This window comes from Littorina saxatilis, linkage group LG12 (assembly GCF_037325665.1).
Source record: "Littorina saxatilis isolate snail1 linkage group LG12, US_GU_Lsax_2.0, whole genome shotgun sequence".
NCBI classification, from domain to species: Eukaryota; Metazoa; Mollusca; class Gastropoda; order Littorinimorpha; family Littorinidae; genus Littorina; species Littorina saxatilis.
In genome coordinates this window covers 56,635,923-56,655,387 of record NC_090256.1, presented here as the reverse complement: position 1 = coordinate 56,655,387, position 19,465 = coordinate 56,635,923, and the positions used below count along the sequence as shown (strand labels likewise).

The 19,465-nt window shown below is 40.8% G+C and overlaps 1 protein-coding gene across 1 annotated transcript in view; it reads right to left on the bottom strand.

The window, feature by feature from the left end:
* Positions 1-19,465, bottom strand: part of LOC138983143 (uncharacterized) — a 210,632-nt gene that overhangs the window by 145,947 nt on the left and 45,220 nt on the right. Inside the window, exon 3 of the mRNA XM_070356552.1 lies at positions 2,735-2,809. Within this exon, the coding sequence (XP_070212653.1) occupies positions 2,735-2,809 (75 nt within the window). The remainder of the gene's footprint in view (positions 1-2,734; positions 2,810-19,465) is intronic.

Genomic DNA, 19,465 nt, shown 5'->3' with positions numbered 1-19,465 from the left:
CTACATGTAGTGTATTTGTTGTTTTAGTGATAATGTATATAAACATCTAGGACTGTTTTCAGTATTGTTGATAACATGTTCTGTTTGATTAAGGGTATTCAGCTGCTATTTCCTTGTGTTTCACTACCTATTTTATTTGTTTTTATTACTTAGTTGGTGGAAGAATCTTTTGTAATGTATGTTTGATGGCGTATGCTTTTAATTAAGCGTTGTTGACTATGAATGTAGATGTAAATGCTTGTATAACTGTGTTTTAATTTTAAATGTGTCAAGCGCAAAGAGCATAATTGTAAAGTTATGATGTTGCGCTATATAAATGCTCATTTATTATTATTATTATTATTCATAGTCATCAACACATTTTAGAGATGACAGTTGCAGAGCTTTCATATTTTGCATACTTATAGCCTAAGGTGTCAAACATATGTTTACCAATATTCAATGACCTTGACCTTCACCCAAGGTCACAGGCGAGTTCCGAAATTTTGTAACCATTTCAGTATTTTGCAAAAACACAAACAGAAAAAAAGAATAAAAACCCATGCTAAGAGGGTGGTAAATTATGTTTACAATCCGGAACATTGAAGACATGGATTGTTTGAATGGAATGCAGCGCGAAAAGTACAGAACATTAAGAAGTGACGAATGTTTTATAAACTGAATATGAAGTTTGTATAAGACTATTACAGTTTTTCATTTAGAGATGTGAAAAATATGCCTATGAATATTTAAATATCCTTAAATTGTGATATGTGGTAGCACATTCATTTCTGAAGCTATGGTACAAATATGAACATCCAGTCCCTGGTCAAAAAATGAAACTACAGGCAGTAATCCCCAACCCTACCCCCTACATTTCGCGCTCGTCACTTTGGATTCCTCACAATCAACACATTTCTGAGATGGAAACAGGCAGACCTTTCATTAGTTCCATGAGCATAGTTTTCGATGACACACGTATTTTCACCATCATTCAATGACCTTAACCTTCACACATGGTCACAATTTACTTCCGAAATTAGTGATCGCTTCGATATTTTGAGAAAAAAACACAATACCCACATCAAGAAGATATAGATTGCTTGGAGAAATGCAGAAGAACATTTCTATTTAAAGCTGTTTCTCATTGGAAAAATTCAACACAGACCCCCCCAAAAAATAAAATATAAATGAAAAAATGAGTCTTTTTTTTTTGTAAGCCACTCATATTTAACAGATATGATTAAAATGTAAATATTATGACCCTGGACAAAAAGTGCAAACACAAGTATTTTTCAAAACCTAAATTTCGTGCAGGTCATTTTTCATCCTTCGTGACATAAGCGTGTGCAATTTTTAGAGATGACAGCGGGCACACACACACATTCAAACTCACACACAACTGCACACACGCACGCACGCAGAGGCAGACATACGGCATACACACACACACACACACACACACACACACACACACGAGCACATGCAAGAATAACCTCAGGTCAAAGGCCGGGTTTACCGTAGACGGCGAAGTAATTCACCAGCGGACTGGGGGGGGGGGGGGGGGTTGTGTGTGTGCGTGTGAGTTCTTGCGCGTGCGTGCATGTGTTTGTGTGTGTTTGTTGGGAGGGTGGTCAGTGTGTGTGTGTGTTTGTGTCTGGTGTGTGTGTGTGTGTGTGTGTGTGTGTGTGTGTGTGTGTGTGTGTGTGTGTGTGTCCTTGCGCGTGCGTGCATGCATGTATTTGTGTGTGTTTGTTGGGAGGGTGGTGTGTGTGTGTGTGTGTGTGTGTGTGTGTGTGTGTGTGTGTGTGTGGTGTGTGAGTGTGTGTGTGTCTGTGTGTGTGTTACATCCGAAGGAGTTGATTCTGGTGTGGACACATGCAACAAAGTCGCCTTTCTGTAACCTTACGTACAGATTATCCTGCTCTGTATTACACCCATTGTTGTACCCAAACTAAAACATTCATTCCCATGTCATTTCATTCAAACTTTCTATGCCATCAAAGGCCCTCCACTTGACTATCTGAAGCACTTTGCGGATCAAAAATGTTTGTTATATGTGTCGCGTGACTTCCGCCAAAGTAAGTTTTAAAGCAATCCATTCAGTCATTGGTGAAATAGACAGTGCTTAGTGCTTATTGTCATGGTAGTTTATAGCCCTCAAAATTGAAGCAAAAACCTCTCGTTTTCTACTGCTCATGCGCTCCACACCTGCATCAGCAGAAATGACATAACACAAGTGATACACAAGATAACAAAACAAACAAACCTGTTCTGGATAGATAGAAAGGTAGGACAACATTTATGACGGGCGCAAAAAAGCTTCACAATGAGAATTACAGTCTGGGATTCCCACTCAAAACACAGGCGTTTTCAATTTGAGTAACTCGCAGCTGTGACCGAGCTCAAACTTTTATTTTAAGGTATTCCTGGTGTGTGGTCACATATATATAAATTACAACCCCCAACCTTAACTGAATCTCTTGGGGCCATGAGAGATAATTTTCTTGTTATACATTACTATTTTAAAGCAGAGTCACTCAAAAAGTAGCACAACAAAAAAAAACTAGTTCAAACTGTACGTATAACAATGAAAAGCTAGTTCAAACTTAAAAGTGCAAAACATCCTTCTTTAAATGTCATGTGTATCACTGAATAATTTAGATTTAATTAAATGTAATTTTCAACCCACAGGCTGATTAGGAACGGGTGCAAATTGAAGCACATACTGCAGTGGTGAAATATTAGTGCTTACACTGTCCCCAGCTGTCACTGGGGTCTTTAGTGGAGGCCTCGGGGCACCTCTTCCTCCAGGGCGTGGAGGAAGGCTCTGGAACAGAACAGAGCTAAATTTTACAAACCTGTACCTCATTAATAAGTTTATCAACCCAACATGCAAATCATATGAAAGGATATTATGTTAAATAGACTTGCCTTCATAATGCCAATACACACCATTGAATTATTTTGACTTAAGGCAATGAGCGGCAGTAAAATTAAACTTGGAGAATACATGGAATAACCTAGTTTTCTGGGTAGTTATTGAAGAGACTTATACAAATAAACGGAAAAAAAATTAAATACAAATGGAAATGGATTTCTAGGAAACGGTTTTACAGCAACATCATACATCAGACATGCATAATATTTGGCACATAGGATACACATGACTTGCATCTGCAATCATATAGAACGATATTTTGACTAAAGACTAACAGTTGAATTCATATTAATTTTTGTAATAAGGATGAATGAATTTCTAACTGCATATTCATTCATCTTTATTTCAAAATTTAATTTAAATTCAACTGTAGTTTTGTCAAATATCGTTCTGTATGATTGTAGATAAAAGTCTTTTGTATCTTTGTGCCAAACATTAAGCATTTCTGATGTATGATGTTGCTGTAAAACCGTTTCCTAGAAATCCAATATGCATGCGCTGTGTATGCCAGTTTCCATAGAGACAGCAATCTATGTCCTTTAGTTTTCGCAATTTTTTCATTTCTTTATATGAGTCACTTCAATAACTACCCAGAAAACTAAGTTACTCCATGGATTGTCCATGTTTCATTTTGGTCATTCTAGTGCCGCTCATTGCCTTAAAGGGCAACTGTTGGGTAATGTGGAGCTCTGCTCAAAATCTGTTCAAAAGAATTACTTCTCATGTAACTGAAAATATACTTAGCAGTAACTTTGAGCTTTTGAAAGCTAGATAACATAAGTTTTAAGAGTCTAGGCATGCTACATTGCTTTTAATCGAACGCTCTCTGTCTTCATGCAGTATACCGATAGTTGGTGCAATCGGGATGTCTATAAATCTTCCCCTCTAGCACACTTCATGATTAGACAATAAAAGAGCTCCGTTTCATGAACTCCGCACCTTCCCCACCCCCCATTCCAGCTTTTCCAGGTGCTCCCCCCATGTATACGTACCCTGCTTTTTTTTGTGCCAAACTTCTTTAACTATTTGCATATATTGACACACTCCAACGGACACACACACACACCTCACACGCATATAATCCTCACAAACAGTCATTTCCATAAACTTATCTGTGTTTTTTTTAATCCGAACACCCTCCCCCTTCGTTATGCATCTTTTTACATATAGTCAAGTTTTGACTAAATGTTTTAACATAGAGGGGGAATCGAGACGAGGGTCGTGGTGTAAGTGTGTCTGTGTGTGTGTGTGCGTGCGTGTAGAGCGATTCAGAGTAAACTACTAGACCGATCTTTATGAAATTTGACATGAGAGTTCCTGGGTATGATATCCCCGGATATATTTTTCATTTTTTCGATAAATGTCTTTGATGACGTCATATCCGGCTTTTTGTAAAAGTTGAGGCGGAACTGTCACACCCTCATTTTTCAATCAAATTGATTGACATTTTGGCCAAGCAATCTTCGACAAAGGCCGGACTTCGGTATGGCATTTCAGCTTGGTGGCTTAAAAATTAATTAATGACTTTGGTCATTAAAAATCTGAAAATTATAATTAAAATATTTTTTTTATAAAACGATCCAAATTTACGTTTATCTTATTCTTCATTATTTTCTGATTCCAAAAACATATAAATATATTATATTCGGATTTAAAACAAGCTCTCAAAATTAAAAATATAAAAATTATGATCAAAATCAAATTTCCGAAATCGATTTAAAAACAATTTCATCTTATTCCTTGTCGGTTCCTGATTCCAAAATCATATAGATATGATATGTTTGGATTAAAAACACGCTCAGAAAGTTAAAACGAAAAGAGGTACAGAAAAGCGTGCTATGCAGCACAGCGAAACCACTTCCGCGCTAAACAGTCTCGTCAGTTTCACTGCGTTTTGCACGAGCGGCGGACTACGGTCATTGTGAAAAAATGCAGTGCGTTCAGTTTCATTCTGTGAGTTCCACAGCTTGACTAAATGTAGTAATTTCGCCTTATGCGACTTGTTTCCTTTTACAAACACACTCACACACACACACACACACACACACTCATACACACTGGTGACACACACGTACATTTGTACATAACCCTCACAAACACAGTTCATTAGTAAACATCTTGATTCGGACCACCGTGAGGCTCAGTACAAATGATTTTAACTCTGTGACGCCGAGGGCCTGGGGCGACTGTAGCTTCCGTTGTTTATGTCCGACAGACGAGACAGAAAGAAAAAAAGAAGAGCATAGTGCAAATTCATGTTAGCATTTTCTCCTCTGAAAGCAAGAATCTAAAGACTGAAAACCAAAGTGCCTTCCCCACTTCTGACCCTCAGGGATGCCGTTACAATGTTGACAAAAAAGTAAAAAGAAGAAACAATGTTCAGTGACGAAATGACAGCGGATTGAGAATTTATTCCGGCCAATGAAGGGACGATTGGAGCTTCTATACACTCTGTGTCAACCACTAGGGCTAGATTCGTAGCAGACGACAAACAAAGTATCTACAGTGGAACCTCCCGTAACGACCTCTCCCAAGAACGACCCCCTCGTTTTGCCGACCGAATTCCTCGGCACGGATGCTTTTCACACTGTAACTAACCTCCCAAGTACGACGCCCTCCTTTTTCCGACGACCGACCAACCAACTTAGGGTCAATAACGACTTTGACCTTTTACCCAGTGAGTGTCAAAGTTCGTAATTACGCGGCACACGTGGAACATGCATGCCATTAGTCACATCAAGAGTCAGGGGTGGTAGTAGTGTAGTCAGTAGTGCGTGCAAGTCAAGTCGCCCATGGCTGTCATCTTCTCACCTATTGCTGTCACCTATTGCTGCCCTCGAAGTAGGAGCGGGGGGGGGGGGGGGGGGGGGGGGAGAAAGGGGATAGGAGGGGTTGGGAATGGGGCAGTTAGAACGACAACTCAATAATGAATTGATGTGTACGTATTCTGTGAGTGTGTGCTCACCAACCGAGACCTGGGGTCAATGACCCATACTTGCTAATGAGCAAGTTTTACCTATGCATGGTCCCCACTGGTTTTTAGAAACAAAATTTCATGACTTTTCCATGACTTTCCATGAGCCTCAATAACATTTTCCATGACTAGATCCACACTCGCCATTTCCGAACACGCAAACTTTTTACGTCTTGTCACTGCCAGTTTTGACACTGGCTTGCTTTGCACTGAATTTGAGTCAGTTTCTACGCAGTGTCTCTTCGACAAGCAAGTCAAGCATTTGCTACGCAGTCAGATTATCGGTAATGTTTGCTGGTCCTGTCATTTCACTAAACTGGACCAGCCACTGTTTGTATCCATCTGCACTTTCGTAAATTCCGTTTCGTAACCGTCACTGTGACTTGACGAACTGTCATTTTTTTTCACCGCAATACACAGTTCATTGCGAAGATCTTCCTCGGTAATTCGTTCCAATTCCGCATACTTTTTGTTGTCAAGAAACAACTCGAAAGAAAGTTTCAAACTCATCATCCTCCATCTTGCTTGTTGAAGCGCTAAAGTACTTTATCGATGCAAAAACAAAAGCAGAAAACTTCGACAAAACCGACTCAAATGCAGCGCAGACGACACGACGAGATAACGGAAGGAAGTGAGCCTCGCTTTGGCTCAAATGCCGTTAAAAATACCGTTATTCTCGTATGCAAATACGAACGAGAAGTTGGTCATACGAACAAGCCTTGTGCTGGCGACGCAAATCGCCGCTGGCTGGCAAAGGGGGAGGGGGGGAGGGGGGGGGGGGGGGGGGGGGGGATGGCTGGGCGACAAAAATCGCCGCTGGCGTGCTAAAGGTTAATTTTTTTTCTTTCTTATTTTTGTTAAATTATACAAATAAAGAACGTCGTTCTCTGTCGTGATTTTCCGGCCGAGTGTATTAATGAGCCGACATTCATTCTCAACTTTCAGAACAACAAAGTTTTTGTTGATTTTCGATGTAAATGGGTGCGTCTCAGAAACTGAACCTTTTGTGTGTGCCATAATCAAATTAGCCCACAATTTAAACATACTGAATTTTAAATCATGATATTGGTATTTTTGAGAAGTAAAATGAATAAAGAAATAGTACAAACAAAACTGAGTATTTTGCATGATTATTATGAAGGTTGTTTTGCGAAAGAAATGATTGGATGCGTGAAAAATGGAGGTCTGATCTGTGACATGAACCATCAACTAGTTTTGCACCTCACTACAAGAATCGTTTAGAATGTCCAAGGACTGCTATTCTTGTTATGTGTGTTTGGTTTGAGTGTACTTGACAGTTGAAATGTTATTTTGTCCACAGAATTGTTTTTTTAAACGAAATTAATCGCTTGAAAGTTTGCCATCACTGTCGTAACATAGGTTTCCACACGCGTGCAACAGCAACAAGTCCTAAATTTGAACTTTAGAATTTGCATATTCATCTTCGACACGATCTTGACATGAAAGGGCATAGAAAATCGCTAAGCTAAATGTTATTTAAGTATTATTTTCTCAAAATTGCATCTGCAAACTTAGTTGAAAGTTGCGCAATATGACATGCTTCTTCAAAACTCAGTTGCGATGGTGAACGGTTTTGCAAATAATGTTCAGAGTTTTGAAGAAAGATTAGAACTATTTTGCGCGTAGTGACTTAGAGGTGCGGGTGACTACGCATACGTAGTTACAGAGAGAAATAGTTCAGCTTCCAGCAGCGAAGAAAGATTTCGTGAATGTTTCCGAAGTCTGTGATTTTGTTACGACAGTGATCAACACCCAAGGTTCTTGAGAAAAGGTGAGTTTTTGCTGCTATGATATTCTATGAAGTGAAAAATTAGGCTAAACATTTGTTAATAATAGTTTTTCTTTCGATTTCACCTAGTCAAAACTTGACTAAATGTTTTAACATAGAGGGGGAATCAAAACGAGGGTCGTGGTGTATGTGTGTGTGTGTGTCCGTCTGTCTGTGCGTGTGTGCGTGTAGAGGATTCAGACTAAACTACTTGACCGATCTTTATGAAATTTGACATGAGAGTTCCTGGGTATGATATCCCCGGACGTTTTTTTCTTTTTTTCGACAAATACTTTTGATGACGTCATATCCGGCTTTTTGTAAAAGTTGAGGCGGCACTGTCACACCCTCATTTTTCAATTAAATTGATTGAAATTTTTGTAAAGCAATCTTCGACGAAGGCTGGACTTTGGTATTGCATTTCAGCTTGGTGGCTTAAAAATTAATTAATGACTTTGGCCATTAAAAATCTGAAAATTGTAATAATTTTTTTTTTTATATAAAACGATCCACATTTACGTTCATCTTATTTTACATCATTTCCTGATTCCAAAAACATATAAATATGTTATATTTGGATTAAAAACAAGCTCTGAAAATTAAAAATATAAAAAATTATGATCAAAATTAAATTTCCGAAATCCATTTATAGGAACGGTAAGTGTCAATGTTTTCTTTAATTGTAAAAGTTGTATGTTCAATGGAATGGTAAGTCTGAACAAAATAAGTACTTTATTTTGTTTTTAACCAGTGAATGTGGATGCATCAAAATCTTGATAGACATTAAACAAATTAATGTTAGTGAAACTAGTACACGTATTGCATCAATCTTTGGTTGAAATCGCAGGTACTTGCATGTTTCAGGTGCAAGAGATTCGACCTGATGAACTGGTGGTAACGTTCCTTCGAAGGAAACCGGAGGGGAACTACTATTGCTTTCCAGGGATCGATGATATTTCCTTAGTCCCTACATCTGATGCAACCATGATTCGTGACCCCACCTTCAATGCCAGGGGGCATTATTTCTTTTAAAATAAATTAATTAACTGCAAGTGGCAACTGTTCTATATGTAACCAATGCCTTTGGTTTATTGTCTTAACAATTGAATGAACCACTTTTGAACATTTGCATTCTTCATGTCAAACCTTATAATACATGTCTGGTTGTTCGTTTCCGAGTTACGTCGGTGATGAACTTTTCATTAATGTTTCTCTTTTTTGGGGCAAAGTTTGCTTGATTTTGTCCAGCTTTTTTTCTTTCTGTTCCTGTTTTAGTGTTTGGCATTTTACCTAAGAAGAATCTGGTTGCAAAATCAGCTTCATTTAGTAAAGTTTGTGGGAAAAAGCATAACCGTTTCTTTGTTACAAAAGTGATGTTTCCATGTTACATCGGTGACCATTTTGCATTCTTTTGGGATAACTTTCTAACATTTTGTCTTAGAGCAACAAATCTTTGTATATATGCTATTGTGAAGGTTAAATGTCAATAAGACTGAATGAATGCCATGTATCAACATGTTCTGATCAGGATATCATTAATTAATTTTCATTTTTGTATTGAAATTTTGACGAATGCATGGAACTTTGAAAAAAACATTATTTTGTTGTTTGCATGTAGTCATTTCATATTGAACTCTATAATGGCTTGTGATTCAACAATAATAACTGAATAAAAGTCGTTTTCAGCCTTATAAATGCAGTTTTTTTGTCTTTTATTGTTTCCATGTTACACGGGTGATTTTGCACACATGGTCCAAATAATGCTCAATATATGGCAAACTAAAGGCAATGTTATATTTTTTCTTGTTTAAACTGAAAAGGTACACCCTGAGAAGTGTGTAAATAGTATTATCAAAGTTTTCTGGGAAGAGTTTACTTTTGGTGATAATGTCACAAACAGAGGACGAGATTCTGAGACGCACCCAAAATCATTCTTCTGTGTGAAAATGAGTTTAAAACACGAATCCAATGATAAACAGCGGTAGGGGAAAGGTTTTTCGGCCAACTGCGTGATGCGTCGTGACGCGTTAGTTATGTACTATATTTTCTTCCGCGCATTGACTCGTTTCTACAAGGGGTGTGAACAAACTTTGTTTACTGTTCTCCAGCATGCGATCGTAGTTTCATTTCATTTGAAGAAGTCTGCGTTTGAAACGAACGAGAAATAAGAGAACACAGGAGGTAAGTGTTTTGTCGTGATTTCTTTGAAATGTGTTATGTACACAATGATGGTAAGTTTTATCAATTTTGTAAGTCATATTGCTGTTTGAGACGTGTTTTGTTTGTTTGTAACAATGGTTGAGTGCAAGTCGAAAATATCGCGCGCTAAACGAAGTCTCCGATCTGACGCACAATGAAGAAATCTTATTTTGATTATTCAGATACGAAGCTGTTGTCGTGACGGATAACGTACGATGCATGGTTAAGCTAATACAAATAGAATCTTTGTACAAATAGGTGGAAAACATTACTATGTTGACTTCTTTTGTTTCTGCCTTGAAAGGGACTTTCTGACGGGCTAGGAAATCGGTTGAGAAAGTACGGTGCGATGTTCATAACGTCACATCATGAGATTACTGTCTTCGGGCTAGGCACGGAATATTTAACATTTTTATCAATGATTTTCTTTGATTTTTGTTCTTTCAGACTTGTGGTTCATTTTTTTGTTGTTCTTTGTAAATGACCGGGTTATGAGATTCAGACTTTTCTCTGTGGGATTCGTGTTTTAAACTTCCATGACTGCGTGTTCATAACTTCACACTCCTTTAGTTCGAGATAGCTTGTCGGGCTGACGTGTGACATTATGTACACGTTATTGAAATCTTGTTCTGAAGGCTGTGCAGTAGAGAGTTCTTTACTACGATCAAATCTTGTTCTTTTTTGCTAAAAAATTAAAAGCTGAGCAGTAGATGACTGCATTCAGCTGTTTTTATGACCCTGAAAATGTTCATAACGTCACTTCGTATCGTTTTTCTGTGATGATAGCAGATAGTGTAAAATCCAAACATTATAGCAAGCATTTCAGAAACTACATGCATCTATAATTGCAAATCGTTTTTTCTTTCAGATCACAAAAGCTACTGCTGAGGGAGCCTGGGAGGTCTTCCTGGGGGGGGGAATTGGGCTGTGGGAAGAGAAAATGGCCTCCAATATGTACAGTTTTTTTTTTATACCCGTGTGCTGCCATCCTGCGAGTCTTCAAGGAGGACGACTACATGATGTCCCTTGAACACTGGGCTTTTATTTATTTGCTGCTAAATCTTTCTGGAGGCATATAAGCCTACATGAGACTTATGGCTGAGACCAGACTTTTTTTGTGAGCTTCAAGTTTTTTTATTTACACATCCTGTTTTAACCATCTTCAGAATTGATAACTTATTTCACAATCATATTACACTTAGACTTTTTCATGTATTCTTGTTCCTATGTCTGTTGATAAACAGTGATCATTTCCCAACTGACAAAATCTAAGTGAGCAGTACTCACCAGCACTCAATGCATGAAAGATAATCTCCTGTTGTAATGTTATGTACACATTCTCATTTTTTATATTTAGTCAAGTTTTGACTAAATATTTTAACATCGAGGGGGAATCGAAACGAGGGTCGTGGTGTATGTGCGTCTGTCTGTCTGTGTGTGTGTGTAGAGCGATTCAGACTAAACTACTGGACCGATCTTTATGAAATTTGACATGAGAGTTCCTGGGTATGAAATCCCCATACGTTTTTTTCATTTTTTGGATACATGTCTTTGATGACGTCATATCCGGCTTTTCGTGAAAGTTGAGGCGGCACTGTCACGCCCTCATTTTTCAACCAAATTGGTTGAAATTTTGGTCAAGTAATCTTCGACGAAGCCCGGACTTCGGTATTGCATTTCAGCTTGGTGGCTTAAAAATTAATTAATGACTTTGGTCATTAAAAATCGGAAAATTGTAAAAAAAAATAAAAATTTATAAAACGATCCAAATTTACGTTTATCTTATTCTCCATCATTTGCTGATTCCAAAAACATATAAATAAGTTATATTCGGATTAAAAACAAGCTCTGAAAATTAAATATATAAAAATTATTATCAAAATTAAATTGTCCAAATCAATTTAAAAACACTTTCATCTTATTCCTTGTCGGTTCCTGATTCCAAAAACATATAAATATGATATGTTTGGATTAAAAACACGCTCAGAAAGTTAAAACAAAGAGAGGTACAGAAAAGCGTGCTATCCTTCTTAGCGCAACTACTACCCCGCTCTTCTTGTCAATTTCACTGCCTTTGCCATGAGCGGTGGACTGACGATGCTACGAGTATACGGTCTTGCTGAAAAATGGCATTGCGTTCAATTTCATTCTGTGAGTTCGACAGCTATACTTGACAAAATATTGTATTTTCGCCTTACGCGACTTGTCTTGCATTTTCTGATCTAATTTATGCTCCAGGGCTGCTAGTTGCTTTTTACATTTAGTCAAGTTTTTTTATTTGTACCTTCTGTGTGTCATTTGTTTTCTTATAATTTCTGCCTTTGTAGGTGTGCATCTGTTTAAGATACATCACTTAGAATCGTAGGTGTCACAGTGTGGCATTATGTACATATGTATTTTTCCCTCTTATCTGCTACATGTGTTATCTTGTTTTTTTATTTAAAATGGTAACTGTGTCCCTTTGCTACTAATTTCTTTCTCAGATTTGTTGATTGCAGTTACTGTGGCACCATTTTTAGCTGATATGGGCACTTTCATCCTCTGACTTTGCGTGCCGTTATGTACACATAGGTTTCTTTTGCTGTATAGTGGATTTATGGTGGTTTCATCCACAACTTTTACTTCTTAAGGGTTCTTCTCATTCATTTGGAGATGTCCATACATTTGTTTGCCTGTTGGGTCAGAATGTTCTTGTTTTAATGTATCTGTTTTGGTTATGTCACGCTGTGATGTTATGAACAAAGTTTGACTGCTGCTGGTTTTTATATTTAGTCAAGTTTTGACTAAATATTTTAACGTAGAGGGGGGAATCGAGACGAGGGTCGTGGTGTATGTGTGTGTGTGTGTGTGTGTGTGTGTGTGTGTGTGTCTGTGTGTGTGTGTAGAGCGATTCAGACTAAACTACTGGACCGATCTTTATGAAATTTGACATGAGAGTTCCTGGGTATGAAATCCCTGAACGTTTTTTTCATTTTTTTGATAAATGTCTTTGATGACGTCATATCCGGCTTTTCGTGAAAGTTGAGGCGGCACTGTCACGCCCTCATTTTTCAACCAAATTGGTTCAAATTTTGGTCAAGTAATCTTCGACGAAGCCCGGGGTTCGGTATTGCATTTCAGCTTGGTGGCATAAAAATTAATTAATGACTTTGGTCATTAAAAATCGGAAAATTGTAAAAAAAAATAAAAATTTATAAAACGCTCCAAATTTACGTTTATCTTATTCTCCATCATTTGCTGATTCCAAAAACATATAAATATGTTATATTTGGATTAAAAACAAGCTCTGAAAATTAAATATATAAAAATTATTATCAAAATTAAATTGTCCAAATCAATTTAAAAACACTTTCATCTTATTCCTTGTCGGTTCCTGATTCCAAAAACATATAGATATGATATGTTTGGATTAAAAACACGCTCAGAAAGTTAAAACAAAGAGAGGTACAGAAAAGCGTGCTATCCTTCTTAGCGCAACTACTACCCCGCTCTTCTTGTCAATTTCACTGCCTTTGCCATGAGCGGTGGACTGACGATGCTACGAGTATACGGTCTTGCTGAAAAATGGCAGCTACTTGACTAAATATTGTATTTTCGCCTTACGCGACTTGTTTTTAATTGTCTAGCCCCTACAACCGGATTTTGCTTGTTTGCCACTTTAACTTCATAGTTGTAAGCATTTCTAACTATATTTGATGTTGGTTTCATTCCTTGTGGTTTAATCAAAAATTTTAGTAATAAATTTTCATTTGATTAATATACTTACCCAACTCACATATAGCAATTAACCCTAGTTCAGTGCTGGATACGCTGTACGCGTCCCCTTGGTAACAAGGGAGACCACTCTAAAAGAGAGAGTGCCCTATCCCATAATGCCAGACTAACCACCAGTCTGACTTCCGTATGCGCGCGCATACACCGCCATCTTATCATTCCAAAACGAAGCCCAACTCACTTCTTTTTTAGACCCCCATACCCCCACAGCGGGGAGGCGGGAGGGAATAAACAATGTGAGTTGGGTAAGTATATTAATCAAATGAAAATTTATTACTAAAATTTTTGATTAAATTACATATCTTACCCAACTCACATATCAATCAATCAATATGAACCTTATATAGCGCGTATTCCGTGGGTACAGTTCTAAGCGCTTGTCAAAGAGTTGTCAACACAGGACAAACAAAGAAACTAACATCTTCAGACGGACACGAACCCTATCACACACTAGCAAACCCTGGTAAACATGCAACAAACAACTGTTTAACAACAATGTACACATCAATAGCTAGGTCCAAACAAAATAATATTAAGCACAAAGAAAATCCCTCTCACAGAGCACAGCACAAGAATGTCTTTTGGGGCACAACACATCACGTCGAGCATGAAAGTCGCTGCAGCCAGCTACGGGAAGAACTGAGTCTTCAACCTACACTTGAACGCGTCAAGAGAGGGGCTCTGGCGAAACTCAAGCGGCAGGGAGTTCCAGACGGAGGGGCCCGCGGAGGGAAATGCACGCTGACCAGCAGATGCGAGTTTCGAGCGAGGGATGTGGAGGCGGAGAGGGTCAGCAGCAGAACGAAGGGGACGGTTGGAGGGCTGGGTGTACAGGTCCAGGGAGGATTGAAGGTACTCGGGAGCAGATAGCTACTATAGGTGGTGGGAATATAGTGGAATTATGATATTAGGACCTGTCCCGCGGCTACCATAACAGGTAACGCGGAACTGCCGTCCTGTCTCAAGACACCTCTGAGGAAGAAGTTTCTAAAAAACCTCCTCAGACCGCCAGTAAGCCTACTCCAGTCTTCAGCCTAAAGGGCCCGACCGGAGGACTGTCAAAGAGTCAGGCCCATGCCCTTGCCTCATACGTTCCACCTGCAGAGAGAGGCAAAACTGCCCTAACATCCCCAGACTGTGTTTGTCAGCAGGTAAACACCTGTCTGATCAACCTGGAGAATCGCTTGGTTCAAATTAATTTCACAATATCCTTACACCTTGCTGTGTTAAGTGATATCATAAAAGCTTCTGACTTCCTGAACCAAGCTAACATCTTGCAAGTATCTAGCCTGCAGCTACAATGGCTGGCAGACCAAAAGATCTGAACTGCCGGGCACCAGATACGTCCCGTAGATAAACATCTTAAAAAGCATTTTCTGATGTCTAGTAGATGTGTACTATAATAGAGGGTACTTAAAATATCCCGCAGTTAGAAACTCATGACTACGTTCTAGCACGTTCAATGAGCTGCATTAATGACTTATGTAAGTCTCTCAGACTTGAGAACAGGTAAAGAAGAGGCCCACACTCTGACTTCTTGAGTCCGTGCTGCCTGAAGAAGGAGGACTGACTGCCACCCCCCCCTTTTCTTGCCACCACTGTAGGCATGCCTAATCAACGTGGCAGACCATCTAGCTAAGGTTGACTTCACTAAGTCAATGCCTCTACAAGAGTTGATGGAAATAAACAAAAGCCTTTGTTCTGATGATCTAAACGGATCAGTGCGAGTTAGAAATATATTCAACTCGAAATGTTCAATAGGCTAATATGGCTCTAACAGAGCCGAAATAATGCAAAGAGGATTGAATTGTATTATCAGAGCTGGTTCCTCAGGTTTCTGATTATTTGTCCGAAATTCGAATTAAACCTAAGCGCTATAGATCAGTCTTTCTCCAAAGAAATGTCTATAGCAAAACCAGATAGAAAATGAACCTACTCCCACTTCTCTCAGAAGCTACCAGAGTAAGTATGACCGCTTCCCGTGTTTAGATTAGTAAGGCTAATTTTGCCAGGGATTAAACAATCCGATCTCAAAAGCTCCAAAACAAGGAGCAAATCCCGAGTCGGGACTGGAGATTAGTTTTCAGCCAACCAAAAGGGAGGCTCCCTTAGTCACGCTGGCTACAAAGAGCCCAAGTGAAAAATTTTTGCGACCTAGCTGGTTCAGTGCAACTGATATCGCGTAACGTCTTAAAACAGAGACATGGGAGAAAATTCGGAAAGCCAAAATAGGAGGTTCGCCACCTGCAATGAACGGAGAGAAGTGGAGTTCTTTCCGTTAATATTACGCCATTTGTTCCAAGCCAGTCAATGTGACATGAAAACTAAGACGCTGACCCCTATGGGATCTCCAGACCAAATCCGGAGTTGAGGCAGAAGCCCCTGAGCGTCTCAATGACTCCCGAACAGTAGACACCCGTGTGGCTCAAGTGTAAACAACGGCGCCCTCTTGCCAGCCCTAAAGGCCTTAAGGGCTGGCAACCAAGAAGAATGGACCCATAATGTGCGACCCACAGGCCGCTCAAAGTAAAATCGAGAGTATTATCCGGGAACGGGGAGACGAACATTTAGCGGAAGGTGATAGTACCGAGAGGCAAAAAACTTCTATCAGCGGCTTCTCCAAAACCACCAGAAGGAGTAGAAGCGCATAGTGAGATAGAGTCCAATCCATATGGACATACTTGGCCGACTGACTTAGAGAGTCTGCCAAGTCATAGAGCCTCTCAGAAAGGTACTTCACTGCTAATAAGAACTCGTGGTGGTAACACCACATCAAAATCTCGCATGCTCGATGTGGCCACGATAAGGAGCGAGATGCCCCCCCTTGCTTATTGAGAAACAAGGCCACTGTGGTGTTGTCTGACTGAAACAACACATGTTCTCCCCTGACAAGGGGAAAGAATTCCACAAGAGACAGAAGAACTGCTTCGCTGGTGGAGAGAGAACCAATGGGAACACCTTGCATGAGCAATGGTGTGAGAATCCAATGATTGGTTGTGTCTGTGAACCAGTCGAGAAAAGACACTAACATGAACCAGCTCTTTGTTTGATTGTTTAGAATCGAAATAAAATGTAGCCACTTCCGATCTATTTTGTGTATCCAAAGGTGGAAGTAAACATCAGCACGATCTTTGTAAAAGACCCAAGGAAGGACCTCAATAAAGTGGTAGTCCTAATCCCCCTCCGGCCGCTGTGGTAAAACACAAAGGCAGAAAGAAGGGTGAAGCCAAGCACTCAGACTCCAGTTGACATAACTGTCAATAGTATGAATGAAAACGTGCTATTGTTTGCCCACTGAACCCGACCGCTAAATCGCCCCGAGGGGATAAAGTGGTGGGTATTTGGCAATGCGACAAGCCGGGAAGAAGCTAAAAGCCGAAGCTGAGAACGGCCAGCTTAGCGCTTTTCTTTGATAAGACAGACCGAGGGCTTTTCTTTGCTGTGAGCTTCCCTTTGATAGGGAAGAGTCCACGTGCAAAGAAGAGGAATCGAAAGAGAACCCTCGAGCAAGGAAGAGATTTAAGTCTCACCGACAAAACAATACTGTCGGCCGAGGCCTTCTCCCAGGCGAACAGCAAAGCTAAATCCTTTATAAATGTGTCCCGACAGAACACAAAGGCATCCCGTGAGTACGTAACCGCACAAGGGAAAGAACGAATCAAAGTCTTGTTCAAAGACGATAATCGAAAGAAGTGCGGCCACAATCTTCTACAGCCAGGGGAAAATTGTTCTTACAAACAGACAGTTTCCCCTTGCTATAAACATCCCAAAAGGACGCCCGTCAACCCCGGGATACCCGGGGGTAGTTCCGTAGGCAGAACAAAAGAAAACCTTAAGTTCTTAGGCTTGGCGCTAAACGAGCCTACGGATCGCGCCCAGCGAGTGATGCGCTACTTGAGCGGGTGACGCAAGTTAAAGCCACACCGCAACAGGTGCTCAGCCAAGCGCTGCTCCGAAGGAAGAAGTGAGAAAGGCGACTCGTATGAGAAACCTTCCACAATTCCACCCGCCGCCGATGTAGGACCTAAGAACTAGACGTTCAAAGATTTCCCTTAGAAGGCTCAAATCAGCTAAAGAAGACGCAAACCGCGGCAAACTGAATCAGAGCCTCCCCATAAGATGCCAGCAAAGGCAGAGGTGGGGCAAAACCATCGTTAGAGTTCGCAGATTGTTCCTGAGGAGGAGCAAACACGCCAAAAAGGATGGAGAAGAAAAGGCATATGACGATGCTATTGCTACCCCTTCGGGAAAGTAGCGTGTAGCAACCCCTGCTGCCAGAGCTAAAAAGACGGCAGCTTAGCTGGAAGGCAAAACGAGGTATCACCCTCTGCCACAGAAGCTTCATCTTCTATACCCTCATCATCCCGTTCAGTAGTATCCCAACGATCTTCGAAAGGATGAGAACCGGAAACCAATCCCGACAGGGCAACACATGCCAAGAAGAGGGAAAGGCTGGGAAAAATCCCCTGAAGCCGGAACTCCGTGAACGGATTCTCCATCCACTTGCCTCATCCCAGCTGAAAGACTGGAAGAGGAAGTGAACGCAGCCTGTGTAACAGCAGAGGAACCTCAGTAACGGAACCGGAAGCCGAAGGCTGACGAGTGCCGACTACCAAACACCACAGTGTTAACGGCAGAAGCCACAGCCGCAAAAGCGGAAGCGGAACCGGCCGTGGATTGATGCCGTTTCAGTTGCAAGCACCACTGCACTTGAACTTAGACGGCAACCGGAACCCGACGCCATCCACCAAAGCGGAAGCACCATCGTCCAGACAGCCTTCATGCACCTCAGCGCAATCCGGAAGTTGACCCCCTGCTTGACTGCCATAGTCAAACAGAGAGCCATCTTTACTGTCTTCTTCCTGCCCCCAGGGCGGAAGCGGAAGCGGAAGCCGCACAGACTGACCAATGCCCAACGACACGGCAGAAAGCACCGACCTTCCGTACGCTCTACAGTGTCCCTACCCCCGCCTGACCTGCCGACGGAACGGCGATGGCCAGTAAGGATATCAGAACTTTCACCCGTGAGCGCGATGCCCGTGGCTACTTTTGACTGTAGACGCGCTACACTTTCACCGGAGAACCCGGATACTCGTGTAGCAGACATACCTTGTGACAGCGAACCACCAGGAGAAGGAACACCCAACGGAAGTGGGAAAATCTCATCCCCATCATGAACAGCGTGAACATCCGCTCTAGTCACCGTAGCGGAAGGACCCGCCACAACCTTGGCCAAAGACGACGGCCCTGTCACCCCGGAAGGGAGTGCACAGAGCTCAGCTCGCGTAGACGAAATTTCCTCGGCCAATGAAGATACCTGCAAACTAAGTGCAAGCAAAAGAGAAGCCACGTCCGCGGCCACCAGACCATAAACAACAGGAGCGGAAGCCGCTTTAGCCGGCTTAGCATCATGCGCGGCCTTATCCAAAGGCTTCGCCGGCAAAATGGAGGCAGAAGGCGTGTCTATCAAAACATCAAAACATTTGCCCGAGCTCGGTTCTAACACCGACGCGACAGTTTGTTAAGATTTCCTAGGCGTCTTTTTCGGAGGGGAGGACTCAGCAGCCACCTGCTCAGAAACCTGCCTCTTCTTAACGTTATCAGCCATAGCAAGCAAGACTTCGACAAAAAATTTCAGAAAACAATTTTCGAAAAATTTCACAAGTCAACAATGGCCAAACAACGCCTTTACATCAAGTACAAAACAAGGAACAATCTCACCTCAATACAGTAGCAAGGTAAGACGACGAAAGAATACCAAGGAGAAGAAACCAAGTCCCACAGACAAGGCAACATCGGCTGAACAACA